The sequence below is a fragment of the Myripristis murdjan genome, chromosome 16 (genome assembly GCF_902150065.1).
Source record: "Myripristis murdjan chromosome 16, fMyrMur1.1, whole genome shotgun sequence".
In the NCBI taxonomy this organism is placed as follows: Eukaryota; Metazoa; Chordata; class Actinopteri; order Holocentriformes; family Holocentridae; genus Myripristis; species Myripristis murdjan.
The window spans coordinates 17,596,852-17,611,627 of NC_043995.1; the positions used below are offsets into that span (position 1 = coordinate 17,596,852).

Sequence of the window (14,776 nt, forward strand, 5' to 3'; positions counted from 1 at the left end):
AGCTCTAGTTGTTTGGCGTGGAGCGGATGGCATCTGTCGCTTCCGTGGGAACTCACTCTCTCTCTCTCTCTCTCTCTCTCTCTCTCTCTCTCTCTCTCTCTCTCTCTCTCTCTCTCTCCAATAGGAATCAAAGGCTACAGTAAGGCTCGGGCTGAACGCGGACATGGGTGTTTCTCCAGACATGGATTTCCGCGCATTCTTGCTTGTGCTCAAGATTTCGACAGTGATCCCATTATGATCAACACTGTCACCTTTTGCTTTTTGCTGTCAATACAATAAACTTTGTCGCGGCGTTGTGCGTTGGTGACGAGGCTTTCAATTTGGATTGTGGTGGAATTTAAAAACAAAAATGGTTCACAAGAGCATATCGCGTCCACTTGTCTTCTGGAAGCAACTTCAGATAGCCTTGTTGGTGCCCAAGCGTGGAAGTTCAATGATTTTCTAACGAGGGAGAGCAGTGAGCACCCACAAGGGCGGTGGAATGGCATCAAAGGAGCGGCTGTACGAGCTGTGGATGTTATATTACAGCAAGGTGAGTGCAAGTGCGGAAGAAGACCTGACGCTGACACCTGTTGTTGCGCCAGGTCGCAGCCTGCTCATGGCTCAAGTTAAAAACATGACCCGACGCCCATGATAGTGTGTGTTATATCAGCCCTTCATAGCTCCGTCAGTTTTTGCCAATATTAGTTAATTAGTATAAGGAAGTAGCCTAGTTTGCCTTCGTAGCCGTGCATGAAGCTGTCGTAATTGCACGGGTGTCGTATTACTGCGCCATTTAACTTTAGCAAAAATGTCTAAGTAATATGGACATTTGAAGTAAAACGAGCCTACTTCAAGAAATGTGCTTGAGTGCGTGTACGTGCGACGCAGGTGTTTTCATAGCCACTTCGTACCTTAATTCTCTCTTTGAGTAAATGTTAGTTACCTGGATGTGACTCCAGTTCTATGAGTATGTGCGTAGCTCTCTAATGGACCTGCCTGTTGGTTTACCTTGTGGAGGAAACGCACCTGAGAGGCAGCTTTGCACTCACCGTCCAATCAGGTGGTAGGGAGCTCCTAGCCCCGCCCCCTGCGTCAAAGTTGCCTACTCCCTTTGAAACAAACCAAAAGAGACTGGGGACAGCTGGGCTCACTGCTGCTGGCTCCTGTGTGCATTAAGTTGCTACTGGCTGTCTCAAAAGTTGCTGGATGTATGCAATTTGAACACCAGTCTGATCTGCATGATTGACAAATATATACAGTATAAACGTGAATACAGTCATCATTTCTAATTGGCTATAGTGAACCTTATACTTGGTATGCACTATTCATTTTCACTTTCATAGCTCTAGCAGCGTGAATGACCAGCTGCTCTCTGGACCATGCCATCCTAGTGAGACTCACCCACATATGTTTTGTGGGACTGTGGTAGGAGACTCACAGTGGTCCCCTGTCAGAAAACCTGAGTAAATTGAATTAGTGAATGAAAACAGATATTCTCCCAAAGATCAGAAGAAGTCGCTAGATTTGTCATTAGTTGCTTTTGAGGAGCAACTGTGCACATACTGATAGAACTGGAGTTGCATCCAGGTAACGTCTATTTCTGTGTCTTACATGTTCTTACTAATCCTATTAATCGACTTTGCTGTTGGTTCACACCAGGGCTTCTTGAAGTCTGGCCTCAGTTCGCACCCAGACTGAACAGCAAGTCAATCCAGACCCAGCCCATTCTTTGTGTTATGAATACAGTATGTTAGTAATTTGTGTGTTGTTGCTGCGTTGCATAATGCTATCTTCAATTCACCTGGTTCACTACTCTGCTCTGCCTTGTGTGTGTGTGTGTGTGTGTGTGTGTGTGTGTGTGTGTGTGTGTGTGTGTGTGTGTGTGTGTGTGGAGGGGCAGAGCCCCACCCTTGTTGAAATCCAGAGAGCAGAGGAGAGAAACTAGTGTAACCAAAAAGGACAGTAACATGTAGCTTACTGGTGTGTGGTGTTTTCATTAAAGCCAATCAGAGGCAAGAGTCATGCAGACCTGAGGCAACTGATTACTGCCAAACAATGACACTTCTCCCACTAGGCTCAAATGTATTTTGACTGTCTTGAATTTGAATTTATGTTGCATAACATTATAAGTAAGTTGATCAAATGTAATTTTGTTAACTATCTCACACCATGCTACATATCCTGCCTATAGCAAGGATACAGAAAAATCACACTTTCGAGGACTGCCTCCTTGAGGGTGTAGTTTCATTCATCTGCAGTGGATGGGGCTTCCCCCAACCGTGCACAGCATGGGACACCAAACTAGTTGTCATATCTGAGATATGATTACACAAATGTGAAAGTAGAGGACCAAAATGCTGTCAGACTGATGCCCTCCACTGACACTGCCCTGAAAAGTGGCACAGAATAGGGAATTCTCCTAGTAGAGTGGGCTCTGAGGCCCGTGAGGGCAGAGTGACCCTGTAATGCCATTGCAGATCCTGTGAGCTAGTCACTGTGTAGATGGAAGGCACCTTGAACCTAACCGCTGCAGCAGACAAACAGTCAGTCAGATTTACTGAGAGTTACAGTACATATAATCGTCCACATAATAGCCTAGCACACACACCGGCCACAGAGTGGAGGCACTGCTCCTCCCTGTCAGCATGAGGGGGAGGAAGCAGGCCCTCAGGCAGATAACCCCCAATCTGAAAGAAAAGGTGTTCACTTTCGGCTAGAAGGATGGGTTGGGCTGTCAGCAGGAGGGACAAGAGAAGACAGGGCACACAGATCCCCTACTCTCTTAGCAGAAGTGAGAGCTAAAACAAGCGCCAGGCCTCCCGCCACTGATAGCGAAGGCCTGCAACAAACTCAAACTCGTGTCCACCGTAATCTAGACCTCTCTTAACTGCAACAGGGTGAACTCAGTGAGCAAATGGGCCAGTTTATCTAGAAAACCTGTAAGGAAGGCCAGGTTGTTAGCGAGTGTAATCACCTGATTAGCAGAAGTGTAACTGTGGTCCAGAAGGGTGGACATCACCTTATCCCATTCAGAGGGAAGCGAGGGCTGACGGCAGGATTCTTCACTTGCATTGGCGCCCATGTTGGGCGTACTTGTGGATGGGCGCCATCTTGGGGCAGACAGAGTGTTGGCAGGACCTCACACTTACTGTTGTTTTGTGGAGTTTATGTAACTGTTTAGGCCAGAGCTGTTACCCTGTCCTGACTTGAGCATTTTTTTGTTTTTGTTTTGCTGCCTTTAAGTTCACATACAGAGCTGTAGGCCAGTGCATTGGTGTATTCGCCTTTTTCCAACATAAGAGGAAACAAAAGGACCTAAAATGTGGCACTGGCTTCGAGTCACTGTTTATTTGGTGTGCACTGTGGTAAATAACCTGTGTGCAGTCTTGAAATCAGTGCCTGCTGTCGGTATAGTGCATTACTCAGGACTCTCACAGTTAGGCAACTGGTATGTCGGTCAGGATGAAAGATCAAAAGGATTTTGGACATGCTTTTTATGTCAGAGGCCTCTTTAAAGGGAGAGATTGTTTGCCTGTGATAAAAATTAATTAAGTATCATTATTTAATGGGTTTGCAATCTGCTGCCATGCCTGAGGACAGGGAAAGTTGCTCAAGAGCAGGAAACAGTTTGGCTGCATGTTTGCTCTTGTGCATATGAAGACTCCTCGCTCACGTTCACACAAAATGTAAAGGGTTTAAACAGTAACTGCAGAATGTGTGAGAATATGAGTGAAAAACTGAATGAGTGTATCCCCTCCTCAACATTTACCATCACAGTGGCTTTGAGCAATGCATTGAACTCATAGCCATTCCAATTGCAACAACAACAACAACAACTCAGGTCTGTGGTCATGCTGGGCAGTTCCCAGGTGGCAATGTGTTTATGTGTATAACCCTTGAGTGCTGCTTTCATTGCCAAGCTGTAGTGAATGATGCCAGAGAAAGGGAATTTCATTGAGCCCTCGAAACTGTCAACACCATATGTGACTTAGGACACAATAGGCTGCAGTCGCACTGGGATGAAAGTAGCTGCAAAACCACTTCACTGAACAATCACCTGTCTCCCCTATAGATTTTCAAAAAGGTTTAGTTTCTTTGCCATCTGCTGTTAAGTTAGCGCAAGCAATACTCTCTCTTACATTACTGGGTCCTGTACCTCTCTCAGATCATACAGTAAATACCAGTGTTGACTGAACTACTGCAAATCAGTCAAATTGAATAAGAGGTCTGGAGATAGAAGTTGACTTTGTGTTTGTGCTAAAAACAAACTCACTTGGCCTAAAACTCTCTGTTTGAGTCGCAAACAATGTATCCAGACAGCTGGCTTTACGACCTTTGAAAAATCTCAGTGTCAGTCTGAAAATACAGTATTTCAGGGAACCTTGAATGTTCTGCAGTCTCTTTTTAATTTTGCCTGTATTGATGCTCCTGCTTCCCTCAGATTTAGAAATGTAATGCATTTGTCAGCCTCTACATGTAAGCAAGAGCTTTCAATTCTAAGTAGAAATAGCTTGAATGCAGCACAGCCTGTATTCAGCCATTCAGGGAATACAGTCATTGCTTAACTAATTAGTGATTACATATCTATGATGCATATCAGCAATAGCATCACAAAGGAACATCTGCCAATTACCAGTCAGAGTATCCTCGCTGTAAACATTTAGTAGAAGGCCAGTGGACAGTATATGCTTGATCTGTGGTGAACATTTGATTCCAGTGTGTGAGTACAAATCCCAGCCATCTCTCTGTATTTGCAATAAGAAAGCCAAACTTGCTTGGGCTTGTCAGAGCTTTGCTTCCTCTGATTGTGCAAGAAATTACACACCCCTTGGCAGACTTTTAGATCAGCTGAGGTTCAGAACTCACAAAGCACTGTGAAGCCACATAGAGAAATATCTCCTAAAATTTATCTTAGTAATTTCAAACAAACAAATGAGCAGATGCAAAGATGGATGAACAAACCAGCCATGTTCTGGAGAAAAGATTCCTGCAACAATACAATGTATTGTGTAGTGACATTATCTACTGAGCTGTGAAAATTATTTTCAAAATGTAATATGCACTCTGAGATTATACATTAACATGTGACTGTATTAGTATTACTGCCAATATGCACTTTTTTCCTCACCAGATGTTTTTTATGCATCAAGTGATCACATATTAAATTTAACCCTAAATAGGTCTACAATACATGAATATTTCTTAAGTAAATGCTTCATATGGTTGTGTATTAGCTGTCATATTTTTATTAATAATACTTTATAAGATTAAAGATTTTACAGACTTTAAATAACAGCAATAATCAAAATGAAAATAATTGAACACATACATATATACACACAAGTATATATGTATATGTATATATGCACACGTACACACAATTACACAGACGCATACACTACGACTATATATAACTGGAAAATTTATAAAAATTTGAGATTCTGTCAAAAATATTCCTACTTGTCACATTAGTCAAGCCAATTTATCCTGAAGAAAAATAGACAATGAAGAGGGGCATGAGAGCTTTGGGGTTATCTTCATATTGCCAGTTATCTGCAGACCACCAATGCAGTGTAGGTACCGCTTCCATTTCAGAAAGTATTTATCAAACTTGTTTACCAGAGAAAAGGTGAGCTTCTTGTATGCAGCCACTTAACCAAGTAGGATGTGCCATTCTCCCAGAGAGGGAATGTGGACGGACTTACAATGTTATGAAGTAAGTGTCTGCCCAGCATAATAACAACCAACCCTGTACAACTTACAGGAATTATGTCTGTCAGTGTTGAGGGGTCTCCTTATGTAAACAAACGAGGGAGGTATGTGATTCCACAACCTACCATTTCTTTCTAAGCTAACATGTGGAGGTAGCCAAAAACTGTATTTTGGAGAAGGGCCATATCATGTGAATCAGCGTTCCCTTTTCTGGACATCTCTAGCATTCTTGGTAGTCTTTAAGTTTAACTTTAATTTTTAAAACTGTCCAATTGACCCTGTTCAAAATTTTAAACTGAATTGATCTTGATTTAATTTCTCTGGTCATTGCTTTGGAGCTGCCAAAGAGGACGTTCCACTCTCTTTCTGAGATGGACACATGGAGATCAGTCTCCGAAAGTCATGTTGGCGGGGTTAAAGTGCATGTCTGTTGCAGAGGCATAGAGTAAAAGAATGAGGCTTTGTGGCTTTTACCATAGCTGAACAGTATTAAGGAATAGTCATCTCCAGAGGGGGTACTAGTTATACAAAAGAGGGACTTTAGTACGCTTTGAGTCTAAAAATTGCCATAGCTGCTGTTTCTGAAGGCCAAACTCCTCCTGTAGCATAGAAAATGACTTAATCCTGTCCCACTGATACAAATCACTAAGTGTCTTGACGCCACATTGTGCCCATTCCTTCTTAAAGAATGAAGTTTTTTCTGATGTGTAGTTTGGGTTTAAGCCATATGCAACTGCATCTATTGAGGAAAGGGTCAAATTTGTGTGTCTTAACCTGTCTCTCCCCTGCTAGTTTAAGGTATGGAGTGTGATATAATTTTGGAAGGAGTAGAGACAGAAGTGTATTTCAACAATGGGAGAGCGAGTGGGGGGTGGGAGGGGTAGGCACCACTGGCAGGAGGGGATCACTGAGCCAGATGTCGAAGGCATGAGGCACAGTAATACACGAGTGGGTTTGGTATACATAAACCACCCTGGTTGACTTTATACTAGAGGCATTTCAGCCTCACCTTCGGGCACTTGTTATTCCACAATAACACATTGCACAACCTGTCAAACTCGTTTAAGCACTATACTGGAATCTTAATGGGTAACACTTGGAGCAAATAGTTAAATTTAGACACCATGTTCATTTGAGGACATTGGCCCACAAAGAGAGATAAAGGGATCGCCACCTTTCAGTGTCTAAGCAGAATTTAGAGAGTAAGGGCCCAGGTGTTAACTTTGCAAAGATCCTTTAGGTCAGGGGGAAGATTGATTCCCAAGTAGTCAGTGCCCTTATTTGACCACAGGAAACCTCCAGCCTGAAATAAAGTCTTAGGGCAATATGATGTTAAACAAAGGGCTTCCAGTTAATCTTATATCCTGAAAATTTAGAAAAGGTGTTTAAGAGAGCCAACAATGCAGGCATGGCTTTCTCTGGTTTTGATATGAAAGGGCAAAAGGTCATCTGCATAAAGCATAAGTTTGTGGGCAGTGGGACCGATTTTTACACCAGTAAGATTAGGATCTGAATGCAGTGTGGTTGCCAGCGGATCAATAGCAAGTGCAAAGAGACTTGGGGAGGCTGGATCTCCCCTGTCTTATTCCTCTACAAAGTCTAAAATATGGCATTAAGAGCCCATTCGTATGGACGGCAGCTGTGGACTGTTTATATATAAGTCATAGCCATCTAGTGAACACACTACCAAATCCAAAATTCTCTCATGTTAGGAATAAATCCTTCCACTCCACCCTATCGAAGGCTTTTTCTGCATCTGGGGATAGGGCAGCAGTGGGAGCTTCCTCATCTCCAGCATACCACATGATGTTGAGCAACCGCCTAATATTGTCTAAGGAAGAGTGATTACGCATGAATCCCACCTTGTCCATGTATTAGCTGCCATATTGCTGTAATTCTAGTTTAAATGATTCACAGAGTTTTGAGAGCATGTTAAGCCCAACATCAAAACCTACAAGCTTAAGGCAGTACCTGCACATGTCTTGTCTGGTGGATATCAGCTTTATTGTTAGTATTTCACAGCTCCATATCTCAAATCTGACAGTTGCTTTTTTTCAGGCCATCATGAAATATTCATGCCTGACAGGTATGGACATATACAGCAAAGTCTGATCTAATCAGTGAGGCAGACAGTTGACTCTTCACTTGTCAGATCATGTCTCACTGCAGTTGGCCCTGCTTGTTTGCTCTGTTTTCCAGCTCAATATGACTAATAGAATTAAACTTTTGCTGAGCAACACTGTGAAACTTTGTTTTTTGTTTAATGACACGGTGGGGCTGGTTGTATGTTTCAGCAGCTCATTAATATGCAGTGCTGTGGTAATTCGTTGTAGTTGTTGCTTGGTTTCGTTTTATCGCAGAAGCGTTGTGTGTCAGCATGCTGTATTCAGGTTAAAGCAATCACCACTCTGTCACAGAGACAACCAGGCATCAACACAGTGACAGAGCCAAAATGTCCCCTGAGCTCATGTAGTCAAAACATCCAGCATCCATTTAGGCCTGGGCAATATATTGATATTATCAATATCATGATGTGAGACTAGATATCGTCTGGGATTTTGGATATAATAATATTATGATATGGCATAAGTGTTGTTTCCTGGTTTTAAAGGCTGCATTACAGTAAAGGGATGCAGGTCTCTGAACTTAGACTGTTCTATTATTTGTCACTACCTCTTTAGTCATCATACCCACATTACTAATGATTATTTATGAGAAATCTCATCGTGTAAATAATCATCCCTACAATATCATCACAATACCAGTAAATTATGATGATATCTGATTTTGTCCATATTATCCAGCAGTACATCCACTAGTACAGAGTTAGCTCATCCTCATGAAAAAACTGTGTACCTTCGAGAAATTGCAATGTTAAGGTGCTGTATGGAGTTGAGAAACGAATAACGGCCTCTCTATATTTTGGAGAACAAGGACAGGCGAGTAAGGGGACAGTAAGATGCCAAACTGACAAAGAAAGTGGGTGTGATTATCGTGCGGTAATTATCTTAAGAGACCGTTAAATGGACTAATTAAAGGCTGCAGAGGCGGACCACACTGACAACCCAAATGCCACCCATCATCCATGTTCTGTGAACAGAGAGCTAGCCACATTTTCTGGCTTTTGTGTACTACCCAGTCACCCTATTGAATATCTTAATTTCTTGAGCTATTGTGCTGTGACTGCACATGTTATAATCCAGGTGAACATACTGGAGAGATACGATAACGCACCCTGGAGCTCGGCTGGACTGTTCTATGAGCCCTGTGATTTCAGTCCCTAATGTGCCTTAATCTCCCCTGTTTACCAACAGAAGGGCCAATCAGGAAGCTTAAAGTGCTCTTTGCTCTCTCTTGTGCAGGAAGCTGGAGCGAAGCAGAATGCCAAGCAGCAGAGAGCAGCACAGCTGCTTGGCCCAGCTTGGCCATGTGTAGAGAAAATAGAGATAAATGATACAGTTCATAGGCAGTGATAACACGTGGTTTGTCTTTGACATTCATGCCAATATCATTTTAGGTCAAACTGTTTTCCAAATTTATCTGAACATACAGTGAAAGATGCACTGGTGTAATTGGTGTGGTCAGTGTAAAGGGTAAGCGTTTCATAGAATTTTGAACTGCAAGAGCAGGATGTGGATTTCAGGAGAGGTGTTGATCAATAGTAATTTCATAAGTGAAGGAGCTTTAGAGGTTTCTCACGTCATTTCTAAATGGTAGGGGCATAACGGAAGGCTTGGCCATGTGTGAATGTGTGAACCAATTTAGTTTTAGCAGTACCTTCATAAATTCCCCTAAGTTTTACTTCTCTCTATAGTAAATCAGTTTCACCTCCCATCTCTTTTTCCACTCACACAGTCCCCGTTTTCTTATGACTTAAGTCACTGTTTTACTGGTCAACTTCATCTTTATTGTACCATAAAACAAACTATCTGTCCCAGTTTCCACAGTGACCAACATCAGCATGTCTAAACCACATGTCCAGCCATCCCCGATCACCAGGGAACACAAAAAGTCCAGCTTCCTCCCTTGTAAAACACGTAAACAGTTAAGCCGTTATGACCTAATTTCTTATTAAATTATGAATTCCTGCAGACAGAACTAAATGAACATGTGTAATCATAACCACCTCTACATACCACCACAGTAATTTGATGAAAGAGTCACTGGTTCAGCTGTGGTGGATGTTGTATAAAGAAAAAACAGCTGAAGGGCTGTTGCCAATACTGCCAAATGTCCTTGCCTCTTCTATTTAAGACTCAAACAATCCCTGATTTGTCCAGATGTCTGTTATGTAAAACAATAGGTTGTTCACAATTTCCTGTTTTCACAAGCAACTGGGGGTTTTATGTATTTGTGTGATTTCAGTCTTTTCATTAAAAATAAGTTTTGCACTGCAGTAAGTTGTAATCAAATTGCATGTTGAAGCTTACAGTGATGGAGTTAAGTCAAATGATCTAAACTATCAGGAATTATAAATGTAGCATTCTTAATATGATGGGATCCATTGCTTTATTTGGATGTAAGAATGTACACCAACATCCCATTCTAGTGTGTTGGCACTTTCACTTAGTATGTCCTCATGCAAATTTGTATTCATTTCAGTTTATAGCAGGTGCAGTCAGGGACACGGGTTCCAGTGCTGAGAGCTGTATTGCAGTTGGTTTCTGTTTCTTCTAAAAAAAAAAAAATCTGTTAAATTTAGAAAGTATGAAAAGAGCGCCGAGTCTTTGTTGTAGCTGTGGAAAGTTCTTGTAGAGGCCTCCCTGACATCTGCTCACAACTAGCAGCATAACCAAAAGAGGAAGGGGTTTTAGGAGGCTGAGTTTGAGTATGAAGGAAATAGGCTTCGGTTAAAGTGACTTGGCATTTCCTGATTGTTTGTTTGACACTGGGAGAAAAGGAGCACGCTAGTCCGATGCTGGTGCTGGTTAGGGGTGATGTGCTACTGGTGAACCGTACTGTGGATTTAAGGCTCATCTGAGAGTGGGTTCGCATGAACCCGGCTCTCTGCTGAGCCACATACAATGAGAGATGGACTGGCTCATATGTGAACACCAGCTGGTAATGTACCTTTAAAATTCATCTAAAAAAGGAAATTAACTAGTAATGCAGTGTTTTCAGAGAGTGTTTTCAGAGTTATTGTTGCGTCCATTTCCGTTTGCGATCACTAGTTGCACGTTAAACTTGTCTAAAAATGATATATGTTGCACTTGAAGTCTTCCTCACAGCGCTGCTGATAAGGTAACCTATGGAGGCTGCATCAGCTACCGTGTTCATTGCTCATTTGTGAATCCAGTGCTCAGCAGCTTGGGAGAAGTGACTGATGACTTGTTATGTCGTGCTGTTTGCTTTATTTGTGTGCCATGACTAAGTCAGACTGTCCTTTGATGGGAAACACTCATGTTCCCCATCATACCGGCTGCTCTGGGGAAGTCAGCGCTACCTCAAAAGTCAACACCAGTAGCTATATGCACACCAAACTATTGAATTACTCAGGTTGCTTTCACAAAGTACCTCTGAGTACATTTTGTAGATGTTCTCTGTTTGTAATTTGATTACAGAGCAGCCGGTGCACATGAATGTAACCACTGGTCTGTATCCTTAATATGTAGCAAGGGTCATTTGCTTTGTATAAGACAGAGCAGCTTGATAGGAGGATATTTTGTTCAGTCTAACATGTCAGAGTGAAGAATACGTAAAGAATCGAAAATCTTCTTTAGTTGATCTGTTTTTCTGGTGGTCTGTACAACATTTCTCTGTCTCTTAGTCTGATATGAGACGGGGAGACTGATGTAAGGAGGGAAGAGTGGCAGGATATGTTGCACCGCTCAAGCAGATACAAGCTGTGATAACGTCTGTTTTAAAAACATCTTTGCACAGCTGAAACCATCTAACATTGCACTTGGTGCAATAACGTAATCCTTTCATGTGCGTCATACGGTGGAAAGTGCATACAAATGTTGCCTGTGAGTGATATGGACTTTCAAGACAGGATTATATCACTTGATGTTGATCTTGATTTATTTCATTATGCTTTCTTCAAAAACAAGGTCAGAATTGGCTCATTTGTTCCTCTCTGAGTGAGTGACATCTCTTTGCAACATCCTGTTTCAGAAACAGATCTTCAGGTTTAGTCAGCTCTGTGTTTTGAGCCTGGAGGTTTCTGTATTTACTGCTTAGGGACAAACCTTACGAATAAAAGACTATAACCTGAGAGAAGATAACGTTGAGGCAGTTTTATATGCAAATGCGCACATTTTTTCTCCTCTTGTCACATGTGCCTGTAACAGTGGAGGCGTGAGGACGACTTTATCTAATGTCTCTCATCTCCTTTTCCTCCCTCCTGCAGAAAGATGTCGGTTATCTGCAACAGTGGCTAGAGGCGTTTGTGGTGTCCTTTGAGAAGCTCATTGATGTGCAGTCCCTGGAGCCTCGGAGGTAAGGAGGCTAATAGTTATTTGTTTTCTTACAAATGGCATAGCCAGAAGGCATGGGTGGTAAGAATCTTACAGAGAACCATGAACTCTGACCTTCTGTGGAGATTGTTTATGCTACAGTAAACAAGGCCTGTGTAACATCGCCCTTCGCCTCTCGATCCTCTGCTGCCTCCTCCGCTTTCCTCCCACCTCCCTCCACATCCTCCTCTCCTCTCCCAGGCTGGAGGAGTGCAGCTCAGAGGTGCCCCAGCTCCCAAGAGAGGTCCTCGTATACCTCAGCACCCAGCTATGGCACGGTGCTCTGCAGATCTCTGGTGCCGAGCAAAACAGCAGCACCCCGCACCCCCTGCTGCTCATCAAGTTCTTCATTATCGTCTGCAGGTGAGGGATAAGACACTGCCCTTCATCACCATGACTACCCATGAGTCAGATCGTAGCACCGATGTCTTATTACATGGTTGTATGAAGCAAAGTGTTGATGTCTTTTTTATATAACAAGAAGCACTGGAAAAATTGGTATTGTACACCTGCTGCACTGAAAGGACTCAAGACACTTACTCCTTTCATGACGCACGCTGATGTCGTGAATTCAAGTAACAGCCATCATCTCTTATTGCTCTACCTTATTATACCTATCATAAATGAGGAGATGTGTCAGAGAAGGCCTTTTCAGCTTTGATGCAACTGAGATGTGTGTCATGCAAAATGGCCTCCAACTTAGTATTAGGAAGGTGCCCCTAATATCTTGCGTGTTTGGTGTATTTGTCTTTTTACCCAAGATGGAAATGAAAAGGGCCTGAGGCAGATTTTTAGGTTTTGATGCCTTGAATATCTCTCTCCTTCTAGGAATATGGAAAACATCGACCCAGACAAGACCCCTGGCTTTGTTTTTGAAACGATCAAGCTTTTGAATTTCTGTTTAAACCAGGTAAGACCCAACTCAGGCAATATGAACTGGAAGTCAAACAGGAAATGGGCATAAATGATTTATAATGGGGATTGGCTCGGCAGCCAACTCGGTTAGATCGTGCACACATGGATCATGTAGTGCCCGTTGAGCCAAACCACGCAGAGATGTGATATGCAAGATAGAAACAGAGAACCTGCCCAGTCTTAGTCTTATTTATATTACGTGCCATCTTCGACACACAGAAGTTACAGAACTAGTTTACAGTGAAAAGAGAAATGGGTGTGTAGATGACCTTCTGTTCATTGTTTTGGAATGCGTTGCCTTTGTATCCTGTTAAAAGAATGGCTGAAATAGATGTATGTGTGCTGTGGTTCAAGATAGAAGATGGTAACTGTTTGTGCGTGTGTGTGTGTGTGTGTGTGTGTGTGTGTGTGTGTGTGTGTGTGTGTGTGTGTGTACCAGCTAAAGAAGGGACTTGAGGAGCAGTCATCCTTGCAGTTGGTTGTGCAGTATGGACTCGTGCTGTGTGAGAGTCTGTTTGACCCTTATCAGACATGGAGGAGACGCCTGGCAGGGTGAGTGTGTGTTGCTTTACCCCGGCCTCCAAGTGGGATAGAGATTGCCAGTAAGAATGCGTGGGGGTGGAATGTGCAGTCACACAGAGACACACACACACACACACACACACACACACACACACACAAATCGGTGTCTTCCATTTCCCCAGACCCAAAGACTATCATCTGTGCTGACTATCTTCTTGCCCAGCCCTGTCAGATATTTTAACACCTTGTCTTATTGCCTGTAAGCCTTGATGTCAGGCCTTATTAGTGCCAAATGACTCAGCGGCTCTCAGAAACCTGACTTGGCGTGACGTGAGTGGGAGTGCAGTGACTCCTGTCTTTGTGTGTTTTGCAGGGAGGAGGTGAGCATGCTGGAGAGGAACAAGTATAAGTTCTCGCCTCTCCCTTTGCCAGAGGAGCTGCCTGCTCTCTTCCACGGTGAGACACTCCCTCTCCTCTGATCTCTGTCAGACCTCACTGACCAGAGGAATCTTTCCATCACCGCCTCGGCACAGCTTAATCCCATCACCTCAAAGTTTCAAAACGTGCCTTTTTACTTTATTCTCCTGGTGTATTGCTCTCGTCTCTTACCTTTGTTGATTCCCTCGCTTGAGAAATAGTTCACTCCAGTCGACATGTTTGCTCTTGAAATTTAAAAAAAAAAAAAAAAAAAAAAGTAATTATGCAGTATCTAATTATGAAGCTTTTATCACCAGAGTCCAACCATTTCTAATTATAGGAACTCATTTGATCAGTGAGTGCTGATCTATAAGCCATGGGGGAAATCTCAGACTGGGCAAGTTTCAGTAATGTCCTAAGATTAGGAAGATTAAACCGTAATACGCAACAGCGAGTCTTTGAGTGGCAATGTTAAGGGGTGCTTGTGTAACACCTGGGCAACTTGTGAGGCTTGTGCTTTACTGCCATAGCCCTGGTGCCATGCCACTGTTGCTATTACAGTAGTGTTTTGTAATGTTGCTTCATGCAGATTTGGAAATGTTTTGGTATCTCTAGGTGCAATTTTATATAGAATTTTAATAAGATATTCCGGTGTTGTGTTGTTATATCAACTCTAATGTTGTATAGGGGTGTAAACGTTTTTTTAGTTTGTTTAGTTTGTATCCCGGTTTAACTTGAAAGAATTAAATTGACTTAGAATTCAAGTGCTTAAT

At 42.6% G+C, this 14,776-nt stretch overlaps 1 protein-coding gene across 4 annotated transcripts in view; it reads left to right on the plus strand.

Moving 5' to 3' along the window:
- The first annotated feature begins 148 nt into the window (after positions 1-148).
- nbeal2 (neurobeachin-like 2) overlaps positions 149-14,776 on the plus strand; it is a 44,079-nt gene continuing 29,451 nt past the window's right edge. For 3 of the 4 annotated variants that reach the window (XM_030071955.1, XM_030071956.1, XM_030071959.1), the window contains exons 1-6: positions 149-532; positions 12,044-12,132; positions 12,351-12,512; positions 12,978-13,059; positions 13,504-13,616; positions 13,960-14,042. In XM_030071955.1, the coding sequence (XP_029927815.1) occupies positions 482-532; positions 12,044-12,132; positions 12,351-12,512; positions 12,978-13,059; positions 13,504-13,616; positions 13,960-14,042 (580 nt within the window). In that variant the 5' untranslated portion in view covers positions 149-481. Of the gene's footprint in view, positions 533-10,668; positions 10,756-12,043; positions 12,133-12,350; positions 12,513-12,977; positions 13,060-13,503; positions 13,617-13,959; positions 14,043-14,776 lie in introns of those variants that run through there. The other variant, XM_030071957.1, reaches the window with a different exon arrangement.